Genomic DNA, 27222 nt, shown 5'->3' with positions numbered 1-27222 from the left:
CTAAGCTTGAATCTAGAAAGTGCTAGTTTATGATGTCTATGTACTATTTTGGGGAATTCGGCAACCTATTCATGACTAGCAATGTCGAGAGAGAGAGAAAGCCCAGAAATATTTTGTCTTTTTGAAGGGAGTTCAACCTTGACCCTGATAGTGGGGCACAATCTTACCTCAGGGCACAATTTTACCCCAAAAAGTCAACCTTGACCTGCACTGCTATGACAAAATTTATGTCCATAGATCTCACAAGTTCGATTAAAAGGGTATCTAAATCTACTCTTCAATTCATTGTTCCACACCTGTGTATGCAAGAAAAATGGTTTTGTTGTTTGGATGAGGGGTTTGCCTTGGTCAAACCCAGTTATGGAATCAACCTTAATAATAGAATTGAAATAGAGAATGATAGCAAGTAGTAGAAGTAAATCTAACAAAGAAGCTATGATACTTAATAGATATGCAATTTGTATTTGAAATGTAAACAAGTATATTAATATGAAAGCTTGAACATAACATTAATAAATGTAAATCAAAACCTCCATGATTCTATGCTTAGAATCCACCTTGATAAAAGAATGAATAGATCTTGAAGATGAACAAAGGATCTTGAAGCTAGATCTAGGGTTTAAATGATGAATCTTGAATGCTTGAACCAAATCCCTTCAAATGCTTGAATGCTTCAATCCTTGATCTTCAATGGAGAACTTGAATGCTTGAATGATAGAATGCTTTCTCACTTGAAAAGTAGGTAGTTTCTCCTAGATAGTCTGATATCATAATGTGTCTTATGCCTTAGAGAAAAATGAGAGGAGGAGGCTTCCTTATATAACTTGATCTAGGGCACAAACTCCTACAGAAGGCGAACATGAGAGTATTAAATCCTAATTAACCTTAACCCCTAAAAATGGACCTAAATTAAATGTAATTTAAGAATCTATTCTAAAACCTGAAACATCTAACTCAAAAGTGGGAAAAGAAACTTTCTAAAGCCCGAGATCCCAAAACTCCTAGAAGTTGAAAATGAGACCTGGGGTCAGGGACAAGGTCGACCCTGCCCTAGGTCAGGGTTAAGGTCATCTGTGATCTAGGTCAAGGTCGAGGTCAACCTTGAACCACCAAGTCATCTTTGACCAAGAAGTCAAAGTCTTCAATTTCACAGAGCATGTTGTCAAAATTAGGCTAGAAATAGAGAGAGAGAGAGAGAGAGAGAGAGAGAGAGAGAGAGAGAGAGAGAGAGAGAGAGAGAGAGAGAGAGAGAAGCAAAACATGGGAAAAACTACTAGATCCATGCAAAGACCCATTCAAGGCGATTGACATGACCCCAGACCACTTACTTGGATGGCTAAACACTCTTAACATGGAAGTGCTTCCATTTTAAGATGATACAAGATCTTAACCTAGATCGTGTAGCATGGAGATGAGAAAAGAAGAGTGTGCATGCAAACAAGGAGTATTAAATGAATAGAAAAGTGAAAGATCGAGATCATATTAGAAGTCAGTGAAAGTGTTATGTTATCTCTTAATAGAGTAAGTGACTTAATTAGAGCAATGAAGGGGAAGAAAAGTATTATTAGATCAGAAGAGAGGATCGGTTAGCAAGGAGAAGACTCAAAACCTACTTACAGAGCATACCGAGAGTCGAGTACTGAATGAGTTCTAACCAACTTGAATCAGGACAAATCTCTTAACAAAGTGGTCTTAACGGATCTTTGTAAATCTCCTAAGAACATCCTTAATTCATTGTAAATATTAAATCCTCTAACAAGGTGAGAACTAGTAGGCTCTTAAGCTTTTAACAAGGGAGACCCCTCACAAGGTAGATCATATATTATGATCAAACAATATTGTAACCATAATAGGTTAACTTTATCACTACAGAAGTGAAGATTTGTGGGTGTCATCCCCACCCCAGTTTTACCTTCACCTGGGAGGATTTTTGGGTAACAAATATTGTGTTATGTGTTTATTTTCATGCATGTGGTATATCAGGTTTACATGTTGTAGAACACTGATTATTACAAGTTTTACATGTACAAGTTAACTGGTGGATGTGTGAATGAATTGGTGAAAAGTAAAAGTGCTTAAGATTTGGATAACCCCCCACCCTCTCAGTATTGTGTTATCATGTTTATACCTCCATAAATCAACACACATGTGAAGAATTCCAAACATAATCATACTACAACTTGCAATTGTGAAATGTTGCATCTTAACACCATTTCAAATCTATCCACCAAAATTTAAAACTACTAGCTCTAATTTTACAAATCATAAAAAGAAACTAAATCAACTATGGTTTAAAAATGTTTAGAATACTACTTAGAAAGCATGTAAAACTACTAGCTCTAATTTAACAAATCATACAAAGAAATTAAATCAACTACGGTGTAAAAATATTTAAAAATCTACTTAGAAAGCATTTGTAAATCAATTTAACCTTCTATATAGAGAAATATAATTTCAAGGAAGGGCCCTTTCAAAAATAGGTTTGAATCCAACATTGATAAAACAATCTAATAGTCTTAGAAAAAAGACCAAGAAAAGACATGAACTCATATTTTAAAAAATTCAATGCTAGTAAAACATAATAGAAGATTGCCAAATACACTATTATTTTAATTATTACATGTTTAAAAAATCTTATGCTTTGAAACAATCTCAAACCTAATTGCCAAAGGCAAATTTGATTGACTTGGTACAAACAAGAAAACCTTGGCAAAATCTAGCACACCAAGCAAAGAGAGCAATTTTTTAAACATATATTATCAATTCTACGAAGAAGACTAATGAAGCCATATATGGTCTGGGTTTGCAATTGTGTGCACATGTGAAGAATTCCAAGCATAATCATACTACAACTCCTAATTGTGAAATGTTGCATCTTAACATGATTTCAAATCTTTCCAACAAAATTTAAAACTATTAGCTCTAATTTTACAAATCATACAAAGAAAATAAATCAACTATGGTTTTAAAATGTTCAAAATACTACTTAGAAAACATGTAATTCAATTTAACCTTCTATACAGAGAAATATAATTTCAAGGAACGACCCTTTAAAAAATAGGTTTAAATCCAACATATGATAAAACTATCTAATTGTCTTAGAAAAAAGACCAAGAAAATACTGAAGCCATATTATAAAAAAATCAATCCTACTAAAACATAATAAAAGATCACCAAATACACTATTATTTTGATTATTACATGTTTAAAAAATCTTTAAAATTATAATGACTTCCTAAATCTTTCATATATTTTATATTATATATATTAATAAATTCTTCCCCAATATAAAACCCTTTTTGTAATTAACAATGTACACCTAGATTGTAATATTTAATCAAAATTTTGGAGGCTTCATCTTCCTCGATGCTTCGATAATCCATTTTAACCCACCGAATTTATAAGAGAGGCCACAAAACTCGCAAGCTCCTCTATATTTTGCCTTGGTTTAAAAGATGTTCGATTTCATTTAAAGTTTTGTTTTTAATCAATCATATGTAAATTCATAATCATAGGAGGTCCTACATAAAAAAGAACAGAAGGATAAATTAGGAATATTTTCCTGATTCAATAAAAACTTTAATTTTCTTAAAATATTCCATTCATTCGTTTACAAGACATAAAATACAGCCAATTGTATGTGCATGACAGTCTACTCACTTGACCCATTGATAGGATTACAACACTCACACTCACACATGCAGAGTGATCTCATCAGATTATCTCAACCCTAATAATTATCATCATTCACCTCCCTCAACTTCATTCTAACTTGAGATTTTGATAATGCTAAGCAATCACAATCAAACTAAACTTCTTTATTGCACCAATACAGCTGAGAGTAAATGATTTGCATTGGAATTATTGTAATCCCATTATCTCAGATCCCAGTTTAGTCCCAAGGAGCAACAGAACACTCAACAGGGAGTGTGGAGAAGCGAGATTTATCAGAACAGTAATCATACACCATGAATTTACTATTCACCCATCTGTGATCTTCCTTCTGCTTCTCATTCAGACTCCATGCAACGGGCTCATCCCACCATTTCTCATTGCTGGTGGCAACACAAGCAGGAAATGAATCATCCCATTTGCAACCCACATCATGGAACTTCTTGTAAGAAGAAACAAAAGGAGCTGCTGCCCAGTTTGTCTTCTCCAATCCACCTCTGGTGGCCCAATCATCTGCATTCCAAATGCTTGAAAACATGTACATCCCCTGCTCCCTTGGAAACATATGAGTTGTAGCCCTGGTGTGCCTGTGCACCCTCACTGGAATCTGGTCCACAAAAAACCTGCAAGAACCTAATTATTTCAGACATTGAAGTTGCATAGAAATTATTGAAAAATCAGATTAGAGACATTAAGTTTCTGCAGTCTATATTGACGAGAGTGTATTTGTTTTTGAATACTTCAGATCACACTCTATGATCCATCATCATAAGCTAAAGAGAATGGGAGATGTTCTTACACTATCTGATGAGAGTTCCAGAGGATGGAGTAGGTGTGGAACTCGAGAGTGGGATCAAACCAGAGAATATGCCTCTGTTCTCTCCCACCAACACCTTTGGCATAGATGTTGGTCTGAAGAGCATATGGCTGTCCACTTCTATTGCCCAGGAACTCAAAGTCCAGCTCATCTCTCTTCATCTCGTTGTTAGATGACATCTGTACACACAGCAGAGCACGCCCATATCATATCCACAGTATTAGTGAGTGAGTTTCCACAATCCTTAAGAATTTTTCAGTTATGTTTCTGGAATCGATTGTGTAAAGATTTTTCATCAACATTTCTGATCATGCTCAGTGATCCATCATCAGGAGCATAACTGAAAAATATCAGCAGTGTCAAACAATATTAAATTTAAAGACAAACAGATTATACATTCTATAATATTGATATAATTAGTGTTCCTATTCTATTAGATCAAGTTTATTTTTGCCTCAAACTCCATTTATCATGTTGAAGATGGATCAGCAAAATAAATTTACCACAATCAAATCCAGAAACTGCACAGACAATGGAAACAATCAGATTAGAACTTTTTCCAAATTGGAATGCTAGAAAAACCTACATAATAAGCAGTAACCACTCCAGCAGAGTCCCCTGGCACAAGCTTGAGCTTCATGCTGAACCATCCAAACCTGTACTTGTGTTTGGACTGGAACCCAGATCCTGCACACAAATATACATTTTCAGTCACTAAAAAAACTTGGTGATTCAGCCTCAAACAAGATTGTTTATACAAAAACTCTTGTCCTAACATACCTGATATCTGGTCAAGAGTGAGGTGCCACACATGGCCATTTTCAGAGGTCTTAACATGATCCTCTGCCCACATTACATCAAAATTGTCCTCAAACTTCTTATCATCGTTCTGACAAATCACACAGCTCACACAGCTCAGAACTAACAAGCCCAACAACACCAAACCCATCTTCATGCTTGTGAACATATTAGGTCAAGTTTCCTAGTTGTTCTTGTGATGTCTCACAAGGTTGGAAGATGTGGGCTATTTATAACACAAGATGAGGATCCACCGCTCCCATTATCAGGTGAATTCACGGGGAATTCAATGTTTTTAAAGGGCGTATATACAATGTATATACATACACGGGGAGTTAGAAAAAGAGAATCAGGCAGTGGTGGACAGAGCATGGGCAGCAGTGCATTATTTTTTTTTTACTTTGGCATACTCCAAATTGCATTTATTCATTCAATCTTCATGGGATTCGCTACAAAGGGGAAAAAGTAAATGCAGATATTTCAATATATCTGTAAAATGGCGAGATTCATGATGGAGAGGGGCCCTTCCCTGCCGCACCATTGAAAGCCATAATTTGCATTCTCGGAGTTTGCAATTTGAATGAATGCAGATTATTTTATAACCACAAATATTTGCACTGGATGATCTCAATAAGGAACACGGAAATTTTGCAATGATCTTTAGGCCATATCAATTCAATTATTGGTTATGTTTCATACTAACATTGGCCTAAGATTCCTAGTAACCAGCTCAGTGTGGCCTGTGACACAGCTGGCCTTATACAAGGACAATGATTGATGTCCCTTAATGCTTGATGCCTCCAACACTAGCCGTTAGAATTTGAATTTCTCCACGGGATAAACGGTTAGAATTTTTTTATTTTTTGAAGTTATGTTGTCATTTGTTTTAATTTAAATTCCTCTTTAACCAATCGATATTTTGTGTTTCATAGGTTATTTGAAAAGAATTAATGCATCCTAGAAAGATGATTTAATGTTATTTAAATGACTTATTGTGCAAAAAGAAGATTTAGATGTGGGGAAATAATTATTGGATAAGCGAATACTTATATATATCTACATACTTATATATATCTATTATGTCTAGGGAAAAAAATTAAGACGCTTGTTATGGGTAAGTTCTATAAGTGTATTTGGGAGAAATGGCGAGGGAGGAAGAAGAAGAATTATATCAATGAGTTCAATCACATTGTTGACCATCATCAAAATGTGCATGTAGGGGTCAATATTTTGTTCAAATCTAAAATTCTCATTGCTTAGTTAATAACTAGCACTCCCCAATTCCATTGGGAAATCAAGTGTTGGAAAAGGTCAAACGAATCTTGGAAAAAAAGAGAGTGGTTTTTGCACTAATGGGAACATGGAAACATAAGCAAGGACTAATATGTGCATATCTTGAATATTGACTCCTAGAATAATTTGTTCAATGAGGGGATCATTGAGAAGTTAAAGGTGTTCATCATCATCTTGCATAGGAAAAATATGTTATTGTAAAATTCGGATTGATCAAGTGACTATACTATAGCCTATATTTAGTCTCATGGACTTCAAAATTACTTCTTCTTCTTCTTCTTCTTCTTCTTAGAAAAGTCCAATATAACTTTTGCTCATAATTCGTTGTCTTCTTATTAATTTCCATATAATACTTTTAAGAGAGTAACATGATATTATTAAGAATGCTATATTGGAGTTTAAAATGTATAAAACTTAAATTTAATGGTGAAAGGTTAACTAGTACTAGAGGTATTAGTGATTTTTTTAAAAATATCCAGGACCATTTGTGCAAATGGTAAATTTGATACAAGTCATATATATCGGTGCAAAATGAATCTAACGAAGAAATAGGTAATCAAATAGTTGATGAATGTGTCATGGCTTACACTTTTGACTTGAATATCTTATATGAATCCCAAGTGAACTTAAGTAAGATGTAGTAGGTGATGAACTAGTTAGAAACAATACCCCTTTCATACCAACAAATTGTATGGAATTCATACAAGTTCACATATAAATTGGAGCTAAAAAATTAGATATAAGTTCTATGGTTACAAATATAACTTGATTTAAATCACACTTAAAGCAATAACATAGAATGGAAATTGTTGATCAAAAAATATAGACCGCAAAATAGATATGTCTTTTTTTAAAAGACCTCTTAAAAATATACTTATAAAATCTTTATTATTACCAATCTCCACACAAAATATCTCCTTTTTATACATTAAGTGTTCCACTATTTTATTCATTAATCATTAGACTAAAGATAAACACAATAAAATTCAATCCAAAAACCCTTTTTTAGTTGGTGAATATATAATTTTTCATAATAAAAAATGCTATTCATAATTGAAATCAAATACTATTTGATTTTAAAATATATATTCTTAGAAATAGGAGAAAGACATTACTTTTCATATCAAAAGTAAAAATGAAACTTTAGAAAGCCAATTAATAAAAAATTGTTCATCATTGTCCATCAATCATTTTTTAAAGTTGATTCCACATTTTCATTTTATATATGATTTTAACTCATGGGGAACTAAAGATGTCATTTAAATTTAGGATTTTATTTGGCTTAACCTTATGACGACTCTTTCTTTCTTCTTTATATTAGTAGGGTCTTGCTCCCTTTAAGATTGCGTACACTTTTGACGTGAAATAATGTTGCATTAATTAGATCATGTGGGAAAAAACAGCTGGCACTAGAAAAGAAGAGATTGTCCCCATTTTTATAATAATGAATAAGTTCTTATTTAAATGTTTGGAGGATTTTGTATTTCTTTTATTTAAAACAATATTTTAATTGAGACATTTTTTCAATCCGAACCTCCAATTCAATGCGTTTTATTTCAACAATTTTTTGAATTTAGATTGATGTCGTTTCTTGGATTAATTGCATTTGGTATTTTTGATTTTTTTGAATTGCTACGCGATATTGAAATGGGAAATAAGATTGTTGGGTTTCAAAAATTGTTTAAATTATTTTTGAATTAAAAAATAATCAAATTAGGGGGTCGGTTTTTACAAACAAATTGGTAACAACCAACATATAACTCCCACACAAAACTTCCTTCTATTGTTGTCAATCCAAAAACAACATACGAAGAAAAATAATAAAAGTCTTACCAAGCATCCAACTAATATTGCCTATAACAATACTACTTAAACTAAAAAGGTTTATCAACAAAGGAAGAGCCTTAAACCAGACTAAGTTCCATAACCAACAAAACATAAAAGAAAGGAAACCAAGAGGGACTGGCCCTAACTGGGCTATTTGTCATCCTTCCCCTTAAGGAGAATTTTAGCCCAGTCCTTAACTAGGAAATCAAACAGCATCTGGAGTCTTCATTAGTCAAGTCCCTCTCCCGGTTCTCTTTCAACAGGTGCAAAGTAGTGGCCGCAACATGTGTCACTTTGATAGTGAATTTAGCTAAGAGTCGTACTCTTTCCTCTAGGGCATGCACTCTCTCCCTCAGCTCACTATTACCAAGCTTGTGAACCTCCTCGGGGACCTCTTGCTTACCACTCGGATTACCATCCACCATGCCCTTGTCATTTACCTACAAAACCGGGGGATTAGAAGTAAACATTTCCTTAGGAGAGACCTTGACAGGAGAAGACATTGTCATGGGGGAGGGGGCTCTTTCCACCATGTCAAAGAATTGGTCTTGGGTGAGGTCCACACATCCAACAATAATTGAAGTCGAGATGTGGGTCATCTCTTTGCTTCCCTTAGTAGCACCTCCTAAGCCAGACATCGAAGAATCTGAGACTTCCACCTCCTTCTCCTCCTCCTTCCCCAAGCCAAAATTCGAAGTCTTATGTTTGATTCCTTGTTTATGGTGGGCCACTTCCTCTGACTCTGAATCCTCCTCCTATGAAGCCATGGTTCTCAGCTTCCTTTTAGCATTGGTTTTCTCAATTTTGCAGATTGGTTTAGGAAGTTTGGTAATTTAGCATACTAAATAATTAGAGTGTGATTAAACAATTGTGGATTGATTAGCTACTAACTGTACGAAGTGTGGTGTTATGAACTTTTATCTTAAGGAGTAGTTTCATTATGTAAATTGTTTTATTAGATTACATGTCTAATTAGGTTTTAGTCTTGATCAATGTTGATTTCATTTCTCGATATTGTAGCCCCGCTACAATGATTTAGGGATATATGGCATTTTTCCATGTTGATTTGGGTCACTAGATGGGGCCTTATTTTGAATTGTGGTAGTGGCTAGAGACTTGCTTGTGAGTTCATTTACATGGCAATAGGTTGAAATTTGAAATTTGACTCGGGAGAATAAGTTTTGATCTTATGTGTTCTCAAATTCATATTCAATTTTATATTGAAGGAAAAGAAAGTTTCATAGTGAAGGAAATTTATGCAAATGTTAAAACACGTAGTAGGGAAACTTGCATAATGAAGGGAATTCAAAGTGAGGAAGAGCACTATAATATCACAAAATACGTACAAAGGTGTTATGTGTGGGACTAAAATATCACTAGGATTTTGTTTTAATCACTAGTAGTGCTTGTGATAGTTTGTGGACGTGACTTTTGGGCAAGTTATTGAGTGTAAGATTGAGACAGATTAAAATTATTTATAAAAATATAATACTAGTAGAAATAATACTTCAAGATTGAAGTGTCAATTCAATATTAACTAATATCAATAATTGTTTGATTACTAGGCTACACATAAAAATATAGCGCATAAAAGAATATGAATAAGTACCTTTCCAATAAAAACAATACTAATAGTTTGAATCTTAGACTACCTAAATGAAATAAAGAGTGTGGGGGAGGATAGATGGCTAAAGGCAATAATGAGAGAGGAGTGGTAACAAAAGTAAACACATATGGTTGAAACAAAACAAATTATGGATTAATAAGTGGGGTATACACCTACAAGAATGTCCAAGCACCAACGAAGACATTAAAATTAATGTGAGTGAAAAGTTTAAAATGTGTACATGGGGAAAACAACTTGAAATGGAAAAGGTAACACTATATGACCATGTTAAATCTTACTGATGAATATTTCAAAAATCTACAAGGGAGTAAAAGTTAAATAGAAAATGGAGATACTCAAGTCTAATTAAGAACTAGTTCACACAACTCAAGTGTGACACTAATAAGTAAAGGTTCTAAAATAAAGTTGAAAATAGAGAATATTGTCATATTGCTATCATGATTCAACTCTTTACTTTATGAGTCAAATTCATTTTGGAATGTTTATTTTGTATACTCCAAACAAGTTTGTATCAAAATAACAATAAATCATGAAATCCTCCACATATCAAAATATCTCAAATTAACTTAGCAAAGAATGAAAAAAGTAATTGTCTACCATTTTTTAAGCCCAAAATTTCTAGTCAAAATTTATAGAAAGAAAATGAAACTTCATAAGAAAAACATAGAGATTCCAACAAATTATACTATTTTTGTTAGCAACATCTTACTATTCTATAGGAGGGTGAGCATATTTGTTCATAAAAGATGGATGATATATAATGAAAGACGTTGCTGTTACATTCAAGAAGTGATGGAAACTAAATCACATTATATCAAGGAATGTTCAGCCTACAAATATATCGTAAAAATCTTGTATAATTTATTTGAAGAAAAAAACTAACAAAGATCACAATCTCTACAAGAACAAAAGATTTGAGATACAAAAAGAAACAGAAATTTAATTGACAAAACATTTTAAACTTAACATGTACTTAACTTTAGATGACTAGGGAAAACGAGTCAGTTGCCACCCATGTTTGTATTACCGCCACGTCGGCTACCTTCCCCCCCAATTACTACTCATAAAAAAAGCCCCCAAAATTGATCTCACATGTACTAATAACCGATCACACAAGTACTAATAGTTGATCATTTTTAAGTTTTATTGGTTGTTGATTGGTCCATTTGGGCAAAAAGTACTATTTTTTGGGTGAGTGACTATTGAGGTCTTAGTGGCAGGTTTCAAGTGAATGTTATGAAATGACACTTTTAGACCACCTCACAATCTACGAGTTCTACAAGAGCTTCAATAAATGTGGGAAAGACAAAAAGTAGTTTTAAGCTCTTCACTCACCTATGAAGATTCACATAAAAAATCGGCAAGGTTCGACGTACATTGAGGAACTACAAGTAAGTGCAATTAGCCTAGCCGGCTACTGAATCGTTTCCCTATCCATAAATCACATAAACAACAACAGAGTGTGTATAAAAATATTGACATTAAAAACACACATTCGAATCAAGAAACAAACTTATATCTACTAAGAAACTCGAATCCAGAAACAGACTTATATCTACTAATTAATTAATTATGAAAATCTGATAATGTTAATCTCATTAACAATTTATCCTCGTTTAAAAAACATTTCTCATTCAATCAATCAGTCCTCCTTAAAAGAACATTTCTCATTCAATCAATCAGAATACACCCACCCTGGGAATCGTCAAAAATGTCCACCATACCTCCGTATCCCCTGTTTCTATCTCATATAGAAAACAACAACGTCTACTAATCACCCTGCCTCGGTATGCGCTCTGTTTGTGTTTGTGGGGGCTACTCTACCAAAAGCATGGGGAGCTTGCTCATTAGGTAGCTATGTACCCATTTCAATTTACAGTCGAGTTTAGGACTCCAAGGAGTAATCTCAATAATTGAGTTGCCAAGGTCCAATACCTCAGCCAATCCCTCAATGCCTTTCACTACAAGTCATGAGAATGCACGGAAAAGAGGGACCCCCAACAAAATCATTAATACCTTTGGTTTGGCTTTGTGCAGAATCTGAGATGCTTAATAATGGGGATAGGTGCATCTGGATCTGTGAAAGTGGTATCCTGAGGGCCCTGCCCCCATTCCTCTTCATTTCTACAGTGGGATTTCACATCACTGTGAGCTGGCTCAGGCTGTTCTGCAATATCAGCAATGGAGTCTGACCCTTTTCATTCCATTCCCGTGAGTTTCTTCAGGAGCGGTGAGACCACCTGCCCCCTATTTATACCTCATCTCTTCAGTCCTGTGATACAGCAAAAAGAAACAAGGAAACAAGTTAATTACAAGCATGAAGTTGTGTTTGTTGGTGCTGTTCTTGTTGGTTTTGAGCTTTGTGAGTTTTGTGAGGTGTGAGGATGAGGATGGGTCTGCCAAGGTGTTTGATGACAATTTTAAGGTGATGTGGGCAGAGGACCATGTTAAGACCTCTGAAAATGGGCATGTGTGGCACCTCACTCTTGATCAGATTTCAGGTTGGTTACTTTGCTTTACTTGTAATAATTTTGTTGGATGGAGATGAGGTATGAGGTGTGAAATTGTTATTAAAAAATTGGAGCTTTGATATGTAAGTGAAGCGATTGAATATGTGTTTGTGTGTAGGATCTGGGTTCCAATCCAAACATAAGTATAGGTTTGGATGGTTCAGCATGAAGCTGAAGCTTGTGCCAGGAGACTCTGCAGGCGTGGTCACTGCTTACTATGTAAGCTTTTAGCATTCCAATTCGGAAAAAGTCTCTACCTGATTGCTTTTGTGTTTAAGAAACATGATGAGGAGTGTATGAGTTTCTAAATTCGAATTCTAGTAAATTTACTTTGTACAAAACATTCATCATCAGAATAGTAGAATATAAAGTAACAGAAAATGAATTCTAAAAATTGGACATGTTCTAATTTATGAAAATGAAAATAAAAACAGGTCCTCTATTAATATTGGTGTGTGGTCTGTTTGTGTGCACAGATGTCTTCAAACAATGAGATGAAGAGAGATGAGCTGGACTTTGAGTTCCTGGGCAACAGGAGTGGACAGCCATATGCCCTACAGACCAACATCTATGCCAAAGGTGTTGGTGGGAGAGAAAAGAGGCATATTCTCTGGTTTGATCCCACTCTCCAGTTCCACACCTACTCCATCCTCTGGAACTCTCATCAGATTGTGTGCGTCCCACATTCTCTCTAGCTTGTGATGATGGATCATAGAGTGTGATTTGAAATATTAAAAAACAAATATTAATCAATATCGACTACTGCTGAAACTCGATATCTTTAATCTGATCTTTTTAACGATTTCTATGTGACTTCAATGTCTGAAATAATTAGGGTCTTGCAGGTTTTTTGTGGACCAGATTCCAGTGAGGGTGCACAGGCACACCAGGGAGACAACTCATGTGTTTCCAAGGGAGCAGGGGATGTACATGTTTTCAAGCATTTGGAATGCAGATGATTGGGCCACCAGAGGTGGATTGGAGAAGACAAACTGGGCAGCAGCTCCTTTTGTTTCTTCTTACAAGAAGTTCCATGATGTGGGTTGCAAATGGGAGGATTCATTCCCTGCTTGTGTTGCCACCAGCAATGAGAAATGGTGGGATGAGCCCGTTGCATGGAGTCTGAATGAGAAGCAGAAGGAAGATTACAGATGGGTGAATAGTAAATTCATGGTGTATGATTACTGCTCTGATAAATCTCGCTTCTCCGGACTGCCCGTTGAGTGTTCTGTTGCTCCCTGGAAATAACGCAAATCTTACCTCTGTACATGAGGTCTTTCATTTTATTACGTAACTTTGATCTTGATGATTGTATATATTGTTAAAAGCGAAATGTAATGTGATTTTATGTGTTAATAGAAATAAAAGGTGTGGGACAGTTTTTAAATTATATATATATTGCAAGCTTTATTTCTAATGAATCTTGTCCTCATATAAAGTGAGATCTCGGTCTCATGGTAGATTTTGAAGTATTTTTAATGTAATAATTAGTTTATAAGTAATATGGTCTTACGTAATTAAACAAATGATATTATTATGTTGTTAATGAGTTGTTGAATATTTTGAAAAATGATTTTGATTTGTGATTTTTTTGGGCATAAAAAAGAAAATTTGACTCAGGATTTGGGATTTAATATGTGGGGATTGGATATAATTAATGCATTAGAATAATTTTTTTATTATGATTGTGACCAATATTTTTGTTTGAGGTGACACTTTCTTAGTGTAGGCAAACCTGTGCTTCATCAATAAGTATGTTGGGCTTTGATGAAATCTATGCACTAGATAAAATTTCGTAACTATGATTTTGAGCTGGATCTTTCTTTGAGCTAACACTAAAACTTTAGAGTGTAGACAAATCTTTGCTTGATCAACCAAATATGTGGGGATTGGATCAAATCCATGCCCTAGATCAATTATGCCACTAAGATTTTGTCAAAATAGGTCCTTGTGTGAATTGGCTCTATTATTCTTGAGTCTAGCTAGGCATATCATTTCTTATTAGTTATATCATAACATATTTCTGTCATAAGATAGAGCTAGGTATTATATTTAATTTATTTCAATTTAAATACTTTTAACCATTATTATTTATAGTATGATTTATAACTCAAATGATTGTATCTAATTAAGCAAAATAATTTATCCTAGGAAGAGGTATTTTTCACCCCGCACTTATATAGATGCTAGGATAGAAATTGCACCATACAAAATATCTAGATGTTTAAGAAATTAATATAGGAATTAAATAGTGCAAAATACTTGTGTAAGTTAAATAGAGTGAGAAATTAATTATGTCAAACTATAAATAAGGAGGTTAGAGTTTTGTACCTTGGGATGTGAATTGAACAAATGATGTAGGGACCTAAAACCTAAAATATAAAATAAATGCTCAAAAAAGAAACCTAAAAAACAAAATTAGATTCTTGGCTGGAAGGTCGAGTTGACAAGAATCTAAGAAGATGAGAATTTGGACATAACTGTGACAACAATTTGAACATGTTTATTTTTTTGGTGGTGAAAAATGTAGCCCTTAACATTGGAAAACAATGCTCTCATGGAGAGTGGATGGTGAGATTAGTTTTATGCGTTCATAAACAAGCAAGGAAGACAGCAAGTCATTCAAATGTGAATTAAACTAATGATGGTGTGGAGACCTCAAAAACACAAAATTAGATTCTTGGTTGGAAGGTTGGGCTAACAAGAATCTACGAAGATGAGAATTTAGACCCGACTATGACAACAATTTGGACATGTCACTAATTTTTTTGTTCATGAAAGAATTTATCCCTTAGCATTGGCAAACAATGCTCACATGGAAAAGAGGGTGCTAAGAATAGTTTGGTATGTTCATAAACAAGCAAGGAAGACATCAAGTCACTCAAATGTTCAAGCTTGAAAACCACAAAGCATAAGGGACAGCTTTTAAATTATATATATACTGGTTTTGAGCTTTGTGAGTTTTGTGAGTTGTGAGGATGAGGATGAGTCTGCCAAGGTGTTTGATGAGAATTTTAAGGTGATGTGGGCAGAGGACCATGTTAAGACCTCTGAAAATGGGCATGGCTGGCACCTCACTCTTGATCAGATTTCAGGTTGCTTACTTTGGCTTATTTGTAATAATTTTGTTTCGATGGGAGATGAGGTCTGATAATTGCTATTAAAAAAAATTGGAACTTCGATATGTAAGTGAAGTGTTTGAATATGTATTTGTGTGTAGGATATGGGTTCCAATCGAAACATGAGTATAGGTTTGGATGGTTTAGCATGAAGCTCAGGCTTGTGCCGGGGGACTTTGCAAGCGTTGTCACTGCTTACTATGTAAGTTACTGCTTACTATGAGATGAAGAGAGATGAGCTGGACTTTAAGTTCCTGGGCAACAGGAGTGGAGAGTCATATGCTCTTCAGACCAACATCTATGCCAAAGGTGTTGGTGGGAGAGAACAGAGGCATATTCTCTGGTTTCATCCCACTCTCGAGTTCCACACCTACTCCATCCTCTAGAACTCTCATCATATTGTGTACATCTGTTTGACATTCTTTCTCTTCTTTAGCTTATGACGATGGATCATAGAGTGTGATTTGAAATACTTATAAATAATATACATACTATTAATATTGGTCAATATAGACTGCGGAAACTTAATGCCTTTAATCTGATCTTTCAATTCGACGCGACTTCATGTCTGAGATTGTTAGGGTTGTTGCAGGTTCTTTGTGGACCAGGTACCAGTGAGGGTGCACAAGCACACCAAGGAGACAATTCATGTGTTTCCAGGGGAGCATTTGGAATGCAGATGATTGGGCCACCTAAGGTAGATTGGAGAAGACAAACTAGGCAGCAGCTCCTTTTGTTTCTTCTTATAAGAAATTCCATGCTCTGGGCTGCAAATGGGATGATTCATTCCCTGCATGTATTGCTACCAGCGATAGTGAGAAATGGAGGGATGAACCTGTTGCATGGAGTTTGAACGAGAAGCAGAAGGAAGATTACAGATGGGTGAATAGTAAATTCATGGTGTATAATTACTGCTCTGATAAATCTCGCTTCTCCACACTGCCTGTTGAGTGTTCTATTCCTCTGTAGGAATAAATTCACCTCACATTCATCTTCTGAAGCCATGGCGAAAGCCAATCCTAATCTTAGCTGTGTACAAAATGTCCTTGGTTTGAATGGTTGATATATCTAAGTGTTTTTATTACATAACTTGGATTTGATGATTGTATATATTGTTTTTAATGTTAAAGCAGTTAAAAACAAAATGTTCTGTGTTTAACGTGCTATTAGAAATAAAGGTGTGGGATAATTTTTAAATTATATATATTACAAGCTTTATCTTTGATGAATGATATCCTCTTATAAAGTGAGATCTTGGTCTTATGATAGATTTTGAAGTGTTTTGAATGTAATGATTAGTTTATAGGTAATATGTTTTTATGTAATTTCATTATATGTTGTCAGAATATTAACGATTTTTTAAAAAATGATTTTGATTTACTATGTAATTGATATATTTTTTTATTCAATTTAGAATTTAGGATTTAACATGTGGGGATTGGATCTAATTTATGCACTAGAACATTTTTTCCTTTTTGATTTTCAATGAGGTTTTTGTTTGAGTTGACACTCTCAAATGTAGGAAAATCTTTACTTGATTGATCATTATGTGGGGGTTTGATGAAATTTATGCACTAGATCAAAAATTTGCAACTATGATTTTGAACTAGATCCTTGTTTGAGTCAACTCTAAAACTCTAGAATGTAGACAAACTTTTGCTTCATCAATCAAATATGTGGGGATTGAATCAAATCCACACACTAGATCAATCATGCCACTAAGATTTTGAAGTAGATCCGTGTTTGAGTTGACAATAGAAATCTAGAGTGTTGGCATATCATTTCTTACTAGTTAATATCATAACACATTTACATCATAAGATTTTGAGATAGGTATTATATTTAATTTATTTCAATTTATCCACTTTTGACTGTTATTACTTATAGTGTTAATTATAGAAGTATTTTTTACCTTACAATTTTATATATCTATATGTATGTATGTATGTATGGATAAAAATTACACCAAACAAAATTTCTAGATGCTTAGAAATCACTATAGGTGTTAACTATGCAAAATATTGTGTAAGCTAATAGACTGAGAAATCATATATATATATCTATATATATATATATATATATATATATATATATATATATATATGTATGTATGTATGTATGTATGTATGTATGTATGTATATGTATGTATATATGTATATGTATATATGTATATGTATGTATGTATATATGTATGTATGTATATATATATATATGTATATATATATGTATATGTATATATATGTATATATATGTATATGTATGTATATATGTATATATGTATGTATGTATGTATGTATGTATGTATGTATATATATGTGTATATATGTATATATGTGTATATATGTATATACATATATATGTATATACATATATATCTATATACATACATATATACATATATATACATATACATATACATATAGATACATATACATATACATATATATACATATACATATACATATATATACATATACATATACATATACATACATATACATATACATATACATACATATACATATACATATACATACATATACATATACATATATATACATATACATATATATACATATACATATACATATATATACATATATATATATATATATATATATATATATATATATATATATATATATATGTTAGGATAAAATTTACACCAAACAAAATATCTAGATGCTTAGAAATGACTATAGGTGTTAAGTGCAAAATATTGTGTAAGCTAATAGAGTGAGAAATCAAATATTTCAAAATATAGCTAAGGTTAGAGTTGTGTACCTTGAAATGTGAGTTGAACTAATGATGACATATAGACCTAAAAACTAAACCTCAAAATTATATTCTTGTTTGGAAGGTTGAGATAACAAGTATCTAAGAAGATGAGAATTCAAACGTTATTATGACAACAATTTGGAGATTTGGAGATTTTTATTAATTTTTGTGTCGGTGAAATTTTTTACTCCTTAGCATTAGCAAACAATGCTCTTGTGGAGAAGTGGGTAACAAGAATAGACTTTTATGTTCATGAGCAAGCGAGGAAGGCATCAAGTCACTCAATTGTTTAATCTTGAAAACCATATAATATAAGCAATAAAAATATGAAGAATGTTTATTTATCTTATTTGACTAATGCCTAAGAAGTTGGACAACAAATAGGGATTTTCTGCATCAATAAATTTACTTTTGAGTAACCACAATACAAACTCTAAAATATAGTAGATTCAATTTATTTTATACACTTAACACTAAAAGAAATTTAACTGTAAATATTGCTATGTAATGCACTGCCAAATAATCCAAAAGAAAATAACCTAGATTATGTCACTACGTTTGTTAAACTTTTTTTTTTGAAAGATTAATACAACAAGAGATAACATATAGGAAGCAATAACTCACAAACATACATAACCAATACAATACCACTTACATCTCTCAAGGGTTCGATGATGATGAATCACATATATAAGTTTTATTAAGATTAAATCTAATAAATAAGGAAATTCCACATAATAGAATAACCATAAATATGAAATCATATAAAATAATATACAAGTACATAAGATGCCACATGGCATAACCAAAATGCATAATCATCCTCTGTACAAGTCACATGGTATAAAATGCTAAAAGAATATACATCGAGATAAGATACAACATCTCATAGGATCGCAAATAATCAACGTACAATAAGTCAGAATATGACCATAGAACAAAATCACAAGATCAGAAGGATGGAACAACTGTACAAATATATCCAGTTGTCAGATCTCAATGGTATAAGAAACACTACCACCCAACCTCGTGGAACCTAGATGACCCACTCCCACTATGTTGAGGAGATAAACTCAAGTCCCAAATGGATAACAATCCAAAGGTCATAACAAGGATCTAGGTCAAGGAATCTTGATAGCAATCTATCTCAAAGGTACCAAGTACACAAGTAACATATAATCCCAGAGGCAACAAAGATGCCTAGGAAACTTAATATGTAAGTAGGCAAGTCTCATTACATGAGCCAACTCTAAGTTTACCATGTAGACTCTCTAGACTCTAGCCCCCTAGTGACTCTATGTGGCATCGGTATCATTTCTTGCAGAAAAGGCATATTAACGAGGCAAGTTTGCAACCAAGAATCCTCTATACTCCCATCCTAGCCTATACTAGCACTCAAGGTATGGGTGAGGTAATACAATGACTCTTGTTAATTCATTTTAATCCCATTAATGAAATATTGTCACTTATTAATACAACTTACAATGGGTTGTCCAGGCAGCCTCTTTAGGGCTCCGACTTCCATTGCAAGCCACTTCCCAACATACATAAAAATAACCTTATTGGCAATGGGCTAGCATCCCTCGTAAGATTTATGGCATGGCTTAACTGCCTCATGTGGTTCTATAAGACTATTGGTTGTATCAGGCATTGACAGGTCAATCTTTTGGTGCAACGACAACTTTGGCCTTTCTAACAATTGGTATTAGAGCTTGGTCATAGGTTTGAATCCTGCAAGCCATGGTGAGTGACACTATGAGGGGGATTGTTGGCAGTGGGCTAGCATCCCTTGCAGGAGTCATGACATGGCTTTTAACCACATCCTGTGGTTCTATAAAACTATTGGTTGTATCAGGCATTAACAGGCCGATCTTTTGGTGCAATGACAAATCTGGCCTTTCTAACAAACCTACCATAAGCTCATATCAAAGAATCTCATAAAAATCACAATGTGCACATCAGTCCTATACAAGTAACTCAAACTCACAATAAATAATTGATCAATTCTTCAAAGGTTAAATCACAAAAATTACAACACTACATAACAACATCACAAATCAATCACTTCCCAAGCCTTTGGTAAATACTATATGGTCAAAAACTAGGTCTTCCCGAACCCCATCATGAAATAAAACGTAACATTTCACCATGCAATTAGAACAAGTGTAATTAGTTAACCATTTCAATTTTCCATAATAATTCTCTAAAATTTTGATTCGAGATAAGATTTCAATTTTTCTTTTTTGAAAGTTTCCGAGTTGATAAAAGTTTCCAAGTTGGATTAGTCAAAATAAAGGTTTCATTTTCATGTCTTAATCATCCACTTCTTCTCAAATAAACTATGTATTTATTTCAGTCCATTAATAATCTATATGGAAAAATTCTTTCATTCAAACTCTACCCATAAAACCCATTTACTAATATTTTAAAAGTCTCACTACTGAAATTGAATAATTATTATACTTAATAATTATTAAATTTCATCTATAAAAAAAATCTAACATTCTTAAACCATAATTAAAACATAATTCAAATTGAACTTAATTTAATTATATACTAAATAAAAATTAACTAACTATTAACTATTTTAAATATACATTATAATATTATTATTATTAACTAGTAATTTATAATAATATAATTAATGATAAAATATAAATTTTTTTGTTAAAAAGGACTTATTAAAGTATTTCCCCTTTTAAAAAGGGAAGCTGCCAATAAGAGAAAGAAAGGAAGTGTGGGGGGGTCATGGCCCCGGCCTCCAATACATTTTTTTAATTTTTTTAATTTTTTATATGTTACATTTTTTTTTAATGTAATGTTTATAATATATGTATTTTTATTCTTATTTGGTACAAGCCTAGAATACAAATGTTTCTAGCAACTTTTTTTTTAACCCAAATAAAATGGTTTCTCAAATCAAATTGTAAATTCAATTCATATTTGATTTCAACCAAACCCTAGCTTGCAATCTTCATTTTCTAAATACAATTCTTCTAATGAGGGTTTCTAATTTGTAGATCTCACATATATTCTCTAATCAAAGATAAATCCATTTCTTTTAAAACAACGATTTTAGATTCTCCTGTGATTTTACAAAGGTATAATAATGTGAAAACTTCTCAAATATGATACAATCAATTTCTCATTTTACAGGCATGAAGAAGACAAAATAATTCTTAAAGGAATTTTACAAAAGAATTGCATAGATTCTTACCTCAATCTAATGCTAACAGAATTTGATGAAGCCTTGTGCCTACCAATTCGCCATCTCCCCATCTCAAAAAGCCCACAAGAAAATTCTACTGCCAAAGCTTCAGTTGCTCCTCCAAACCTATGTGTGGAGAAATGAGCTATAATCTCCTAATAAAGAATTCTCTCATCCTAGGGTTTTGGTTTTATGAACATGCAAAAGGCTTTTCTTTTATTATTTTAATTTCTTTTAATTCCTTTTGCACTCTTTTTACTTTTTAATTAGAATAAAGTTTATATAAATTATTCTCACGTTATTTTTTATTAAATAATAACACGTATTAAAATTAGAAAGCAAGATGCATGAATTGTGGGGTGTAGGGTTAATGGCTAAAAGGATGGAGGCTACAGTGCTCAAGGCAGAAAGAATATGCAACAAAGAAGATTTGAGCCCTTTCAGAGGCATGATGGTTTGACCTACTAGGGCCACAAGAATGGTAGATGAAAAAAGGATTAAAGACAAAGTTAGCTGAGAACTCACTGGAAAAAAGTGGGGAATACTAGGGAAGATGGTTGGCAAGATGGGAGTGGGAGGATCAAAAAATTTGGCAACAATGGCCACCTAGTGCGGCATTTTACCTCCTATAACTTGGGAGGAAAGGTGGATTTTGGTAAGATTGTAGAAACCACAAGTGGTGGAAAACCAAGAAAATAGAGAATTGAAGATCCACAACAAGAGAGATGCATGGTAGAAAAGGTGATAATAGAGCAGATTTCATGAAAGGAGAAGGTAGGCTTTTTAGAAGGTAATTCTTTCTTTTGAAAATGTGGCGGGGGGGGTGGGGGTTCATGGCCTGTAATAAGAAAGCTAAAAAAATGGTGTGATGAAAAGTGGGCAAGGGTTACAAAATTTAAAACATTGGAAAATGGTTTTTGCATGTTAATGGTGGACATAGCCCAGGATAGGGATTGGATTTTGAATGGAGGATTGTATTTTATGGAATGCTTTGTCTTTTATATGAAAGCATGGGTTCCAAACTTTGAACCAACAAAGGAAATCATAAAACTATTTCCTCTCTAGGTGGGGTTGTGAAACCTCTTGCAAGATTATTAGAATGATTACTGTTATTGGTTGATAGGAAATAAGTTAGGAGCTTTTGTGAAAGTTGTGTAAATGGTAGATAAGGAAACCTTTCAAATATTTCCAAGGGATCTGCATTATTTGGAATGATTGTCACCCTTTACTAGAAATGATAGAGCTATATTCAGATATGGAGGTATGGAGACAATCTATGTCAATAGAGGAAGTGTTAGTGGTGGGTGAAAACTGCCTAGGTGAAGATCATGATTTGGAAAAATGTGGGCAAGAGGGATGCCAAAGGGGGAGGGAAAGGGAAAGTCTATTAAATAGGATGATTGATATATATGGAAAATGGAAGGAGGTGCAAAAGAAAAAGGAGAAAAACTCTAGAGGTACTGTAGCAAAGATGAAAAGCGTTCTAATCTTAAAAGAAAGAGTTAATAATCTACAAGAGAGAGTGTGTGGAGGAGATAGGGAAGTTACAATTGAGCAAGTGGATTGTCAAGAAGAAGGAAAATTTTCCAGGGAGAATGAGAATCGGAAGGATTTTATGGAGGCTAAAAAAGGGGCTCAAATATCAAAAGAAGTAAGAGACAAGATAGGGTTGGAATGTCAGAGGACGGTTGGGGAAAGGGCTAATGAAGAAAGCTCTTTGCTATGTGGGTTTAATCCACAAGCAATTAGAAAGGAGGTAAACTAGAGCCAAAGAAATGAGGAATTTATAGGTGAAGAAGGGGGATGGATTGAAGGTGGATTTCTCTCGTGTTATGATGAAGAAGACAATAGGGTTTCCCTAGGAGAGGAAGGAGAAGGGTTTGAGGTAGAAGTCATTAAAGATATATAAATCTCCCCAATAAGAAACTTGAAGGGTTGTTCTAAAGATTCTATCGTAGAAGAGAGTTTGGATGAAGAAGATATGGAAAATGAGGATTTACAGGATGAAGACTTCCTAGGTTTGGGAGATGTGATTTCTCTAAAAGAAAGAGAACCCTTGCAAAAACTGAAAGAAAGAGTCATAAAATTCAAGTTGGGGAATGTCAAAAAAGAGGAAGGAGGACTCTAAATGCTTTGATCTAGATAGAAGGAAGTGCAAGAGGCCAAAGTAAATTGAAGGCGAGAAGGGGGAAGACCCCCTCCCAAAAGGGATGAAGATCCTTTCATGGAATGTCAGGGGCTGAAATGCCCCTAACATAGTTTGTTTGATCAAGAGAGGCCTTCATCAAGTGAGACCAGATGTGGTCCTTATGCAGGAAACAAAGATCAAGGGAGAAGATGTTGTAGGAATTGAAAGAAAATTTGAAAAATAGAGAAGTGAATGGGTTGCTACTGTAGGAGTTTCAGGGGGTCTTTGTGTGTTATGGAAGGAGGACTCAATCAATGTTGTGTTAATGCAGTAGGAAAGCAATTGGAAATGGTTAAAGGTAAGATCAAAACATGAAGTGGAATTTAATGTGATAAATATTTATGGTCTTATGCAGAGTAGGGACAAAAGGGAATTGTGGAAATCTTTAATAGATGTATTGGAGGCCCTACAAGATGAGATAGTAATGTTGGGAGGTGATTACAATGCCATTCTCTACTCCAAGGGAAAAAAAGGAGGAAGAGGATGGAGAACAGTAAATCAGAAAGATTTCTCTACATTTGTGACAAATAATGATTTAGTGGATATCCCTTTTAAGCAAGGAGAGTTTACATAGACTAATAGAAGACCTAGGTTTGTAAATATTATGGAAAAATGGATAGATTTCTAATGGGGGGTGACTAGACTCAGATTGATTGGATGGTTGAAGCTGAAATTTTTCCTATACATGGTTCAGACCATTTCCCAATTGGGCTAAGAATTCAGGAAGATTATTCACCAGATCAGTGTCCTTTCAAATTTGAAGCAATATGGTTGAGGGCAGATGGTTTTAAAGATTTGGTTGAGCAATGGTGGAGAAATGCCCCAAATTTTTTAGGAAATAAGGCCTTTATTGTTTTTAAAAAGTTACAACTCATAAAGGAGAAGTTGAAGGTCTGGAATAGGGAATCCTTTCAAAACTTTTTTAGGAAGAAAGTTGAGCTGGAACTTTCTTTAAAAGAACTAAATGATAGAGTGATTATGTGGGGTATGGGGGAGAAGGACTTTCGAGTAGATAAAAAGATGAAAAAGGAATATGAGGAGATTATGTCTAGAGAGGAAGTGTTTTGGAGATAGAAATTGAGAGAGACACGGTTGAATGAAGGGGATAGAAACACCAAGTTCTTCCATAATTCAATAAAAGTCAGAAGAGCTCATAATAGGATTTTCTTTTTTGAAAATTCAGAAGGGTGTGTAGTGAAGGACCCAAGGAGGTAAAGTGAGAGGTCATTTCCTTTTCCAAAATAGGGGAAGGCTAGATGAAGGAGGAGAAGAAGAGGATGAAGTTTTAGAATGTATTCCAAATTGTGTTTCAAAAGAACAAAACAGGATGTTGTTTGCAATAGTGACAAAGGAAGAACTAAAAAGTGCTCTATGGGGGTTGGGAAAGGATAAAAGTCCTGGGCTTAATGGGTTTATAGGAAGGTTTTTCAGGTTTTTTGGGGATTGTTTAGGGTGTAAAGTTTGTGAATTTGTTAAGGAATCTAGACAAGGGGGATTTGTTTTGAATGACTTGAACTAGTGCCAAAAAAGGATGCATGTAGGACCTTTGAGGAGTTTCGACCTATCTTTTTATGTAATACTCATTACAAAATGATTTCAAAGGTTATAGTAAATAGACTAAAGAAGGTGTTAAATTTTGTGATTTCAAAGGAACAAAGCACATTTTCTCTAGGAAGATCCATTTTTTAAGGTGCCATAATAGCTCATGAAATGATCCACTCAATAAGGGTAAATAACCTAAGTAAAATTATGGTAAAGTTAGATATTAGGAGAGCTTATGATGAAGTTAATAGGGACTTTTTTATGAATGTTTTGAAAAAGTTTGGCTTCAATGCAAGATGGATAAGGTGGGACAAGGGTTGTATTGGTTTTGCAAGGTTCTCTATTCTTGTTAATGGAAGTCCACATGGGTTTTTTGAAATGGAGAAAGGTGTTAGACAAAGGGATCCCTTATCCCCATTTCTCTTTATCATTTTAGCTAAATTTTTGGGAAGGTTGATTAGGGATAAAAGAGATCGAGGTCAATGGAAAGGAGTAAAAGTTGCTAATGGAGTAGAAGTTGTGTCTTACCTTCAGTTTGTAGATGACACTTTCCTAGTTGGGGATGCTTCAAAGAGAGAAGCTAGTTTGATGAAGAGGATGTTAGAGCTTTATAGTAAAGTTTTAGGATAGAAGATAAATTGGCTAAAATCTAAGATTTTCTTCTTTAGTACCCCTGTTAGTAAAAAATTGGTTATTAGTAGAATTCTAAATATTAAACAGGGGTTACTCCCAAGTAGATATCTAGGGATTCTATTGTTTCAAGGAAGAAATAAAGGAGAAGTGTGGAAGTGTTTAACAAATAAGTGTTTTAAGAAGATGGAAGGATGGAAAGGGAAGTGGCTATCGGCGGCAAAAAGAATTTTGATGTTAAAATCAGCGGTGTCTGTTGTCCCAATTTCTCAATGATGTATCTAAAAATAACTAAGAGGGTAATTAGTGTAGAAAAACAAATGTGAAGGTTTTTTTGGAGTGGAATAGGGGAAAGTGATAAAATCCCATTGTTAAGATGGGATAAGATTTGTAGGCTGCAAAATTATGGAGTAGGCCTTAGAGACTAGAATCAAATGAATGTGGCTTTGGGTGCAAAGTTGGTGTGGAAAATGGTTACAGATTCAGAGTAATTATGGACTAAAATGTTAAGAGAAAAATATTTGGATTCTAATGATGTAACAAGGATCTTAATAGTTCAAAATCCTTTAATACAATTATCTATATGGAACTTTATTATCTCTTGTCGACATTTTATCATTGATCACATTTTATGGAAGATTAGAGATGGGGATCAAGAAAATTTGTGAGAGGACTTTTGGAATGGATATAAGGTTCTTGATGAGGAATGTCAGGATAGAGACCTAAAACAAAGAATGTGTGACTTATTGAGTTGTAAGGTAAGAGACTACTTGATAGAGTTTGATGGTCTGTTGGGTAAATCTTGGGTTTGGAAGGATTGGAGGTGGAGGGTCTTTCTCTCCAACAACAACAATTTCTTTAAAAATGCCTTTTTAAAAGAAAAGTATGTTTAATAGATAGAAATGACAAGATTAGTTGGTTTGCTTCTTCCTTGAGTGATTATTATGTAAGGTTAGGCTATGAATTACTGTCACATAGAATGGAAGATAGCTTTGAAGCAGGGGATTTGTGCTGGCATAAAGAAATTCTGCCTAAAGCAGGGACTTTTTCTTGGCTAGTTGTTCAAGGCCAAATTTTGACAGGGGAAAGAAGTAAGAGATTAGGGTTTCAAGGTCCAAAACAATGTGTGATGTGTGGAAAAAAGGAAGAATCAGTGGATCACCTATTGTTAAATTGTAAAGTGGCAGAGAAATGTTGGAGACATGTGAAAGG

At 33.8% G+C, this 27222-nt stretch overlaps 2 protein-coding genes and 1 pseudogene across 3 annotated transcripts; 2 read left to right on the top strand and 1 right to left on the bottom strand.

Moving 5' to 3' along the window:
- Positions 1 to 3557: 3557 nt before the first annotated feature.
- LOC149531989 (putative xyloglucan endotransglucosylase/hydrolase protein 8) lies at positions 3558 to 5488 on the bottom strand. Its single transcript, XM_089809246.1, has 4 exons — positions 5270 to 5488; positions 5076 to 5176; positions 4472 to 4668; positions 3558 to 4295 (listed from the first exon to the last, which is right to left on the bottom strand). Exons 1-4 carry the CDS (start codon positions 5454 to 5456, stop codon positions 3893 to 3895), a joined length of 888 nt encoding a protein of 295 aa, XP_089665372.1. The 5' UTR covers positions 5457 to 5488; the 3' UTR covers positions 3558 to 3892.
- A 6825-nt stretch (positions 5489 to 12313) lies between these two features.
- Positions 12314 to 13934, top strand: LOC149531988 (putative xyloglucan endotransglucosylase/hydrolase protein 8). Its single transcript, XM_089809618.1, has 4 exons — positions 12314 to 12535; positions 12663 to 12763; positions 13021 to 13217; positions 13390 to 13934. The coding sequence occupies exons 1-4, from the start codon at positions 12352 to 12354 to the stop codon at positions 13790 to 13792; spliced, it is 885 nt and encodes a 294-aa protein (XP_089665744.1). The 5' UTR covers positions 12314 to 12351; the 3' UTR covers positions 13793 to 13934.
- Positions 13935 to 15482: 1548 nt separating this feature from the next.
- On the top strand, positions 15483 to 16752 carry LOC149531987 (putative xyloglucan endotransglucosylase/hydrolase protein 8 pseudogene; annotated as a pseudogene). Its single transcript, XR_016358396.1, has 3 exons — positions 15483 to 15639; positions 15765 to 16066; positions 16256 to 16752. The product of XR_016358396.1 is annotated as a putative xyloglucan endotransglucosylase/hydrolase protein 8 pseudogene (transcript).
- The last annotated feature ends 10470 nt before the right edge of the window (positions 16753 to 27222 follow it).

This window comes from Cupressus sempervirens, chromosome 11 (assembly GCF_028749045.1).
Source record: "Cupressus sempervirens isolate cs-2001-9-10 chromosome 11, ASM2874904v1, whole genome shotgun sequence".
Taxonomy (NCBI): domain Eukaryota; kingdom Viridiplantae; phylum Streptophyta; class Pinopsida; order Cupressales; family Cupressaceae; genus Cupressus; species Cupressus sempervirens.
The sequence above is the reverse complement of the archived record's forward strand: the minus strand, read 5'-3'. Positions and strand labels throughout refer to the sequence as shown.

Bases quoted from the DNA above. Each gene is read 5' to 3' on its own strand.
- LOC149531989 (XM_089809246.1), bottom strand. From the start codon at position 5,456: ATGTTCACAAGCATGAAGATGGGTTTGGTGTTGTTGGGCTTGTTAGTT. The intron at 5,177-5,269 runs GTATGTTAGGAC...ATTTGTGTGCAG, and splicing joins CACTCTTGACCAGATATCAG to GATCTGGGTTCCAGTCCAAA. The intron at 4,669-5,075 runs GTAGGTTTTTCT...CTGTGTGTACAG, and splicing joins GAGTGGTTACTGCTTATTAT to ATGTCATCTAACAACGAGAT.
- LOC149531988 (XM_089809618.1), top strand. From the start codon at position 12,352: ATGAAGTTGTGTTTGTTGGTGCTGTTCTTGTTGGTTTTGAGCTTTGTG. The intron at 12,536-12,662 runs GTTGGTTACTTT...GTTTGTGTGTAG, and splicing joins CACTCTTGATCAGATTTCAG to GATCTGGGTTCCAATCCAAA. The intron at 12,764-13,020 runs GTAAGCTTTTAG...TTGTGTGCACAG, and splicing joins GCGTGGTCACTGCTTACTAT to ATGTCTTCAAACAATGAGAT.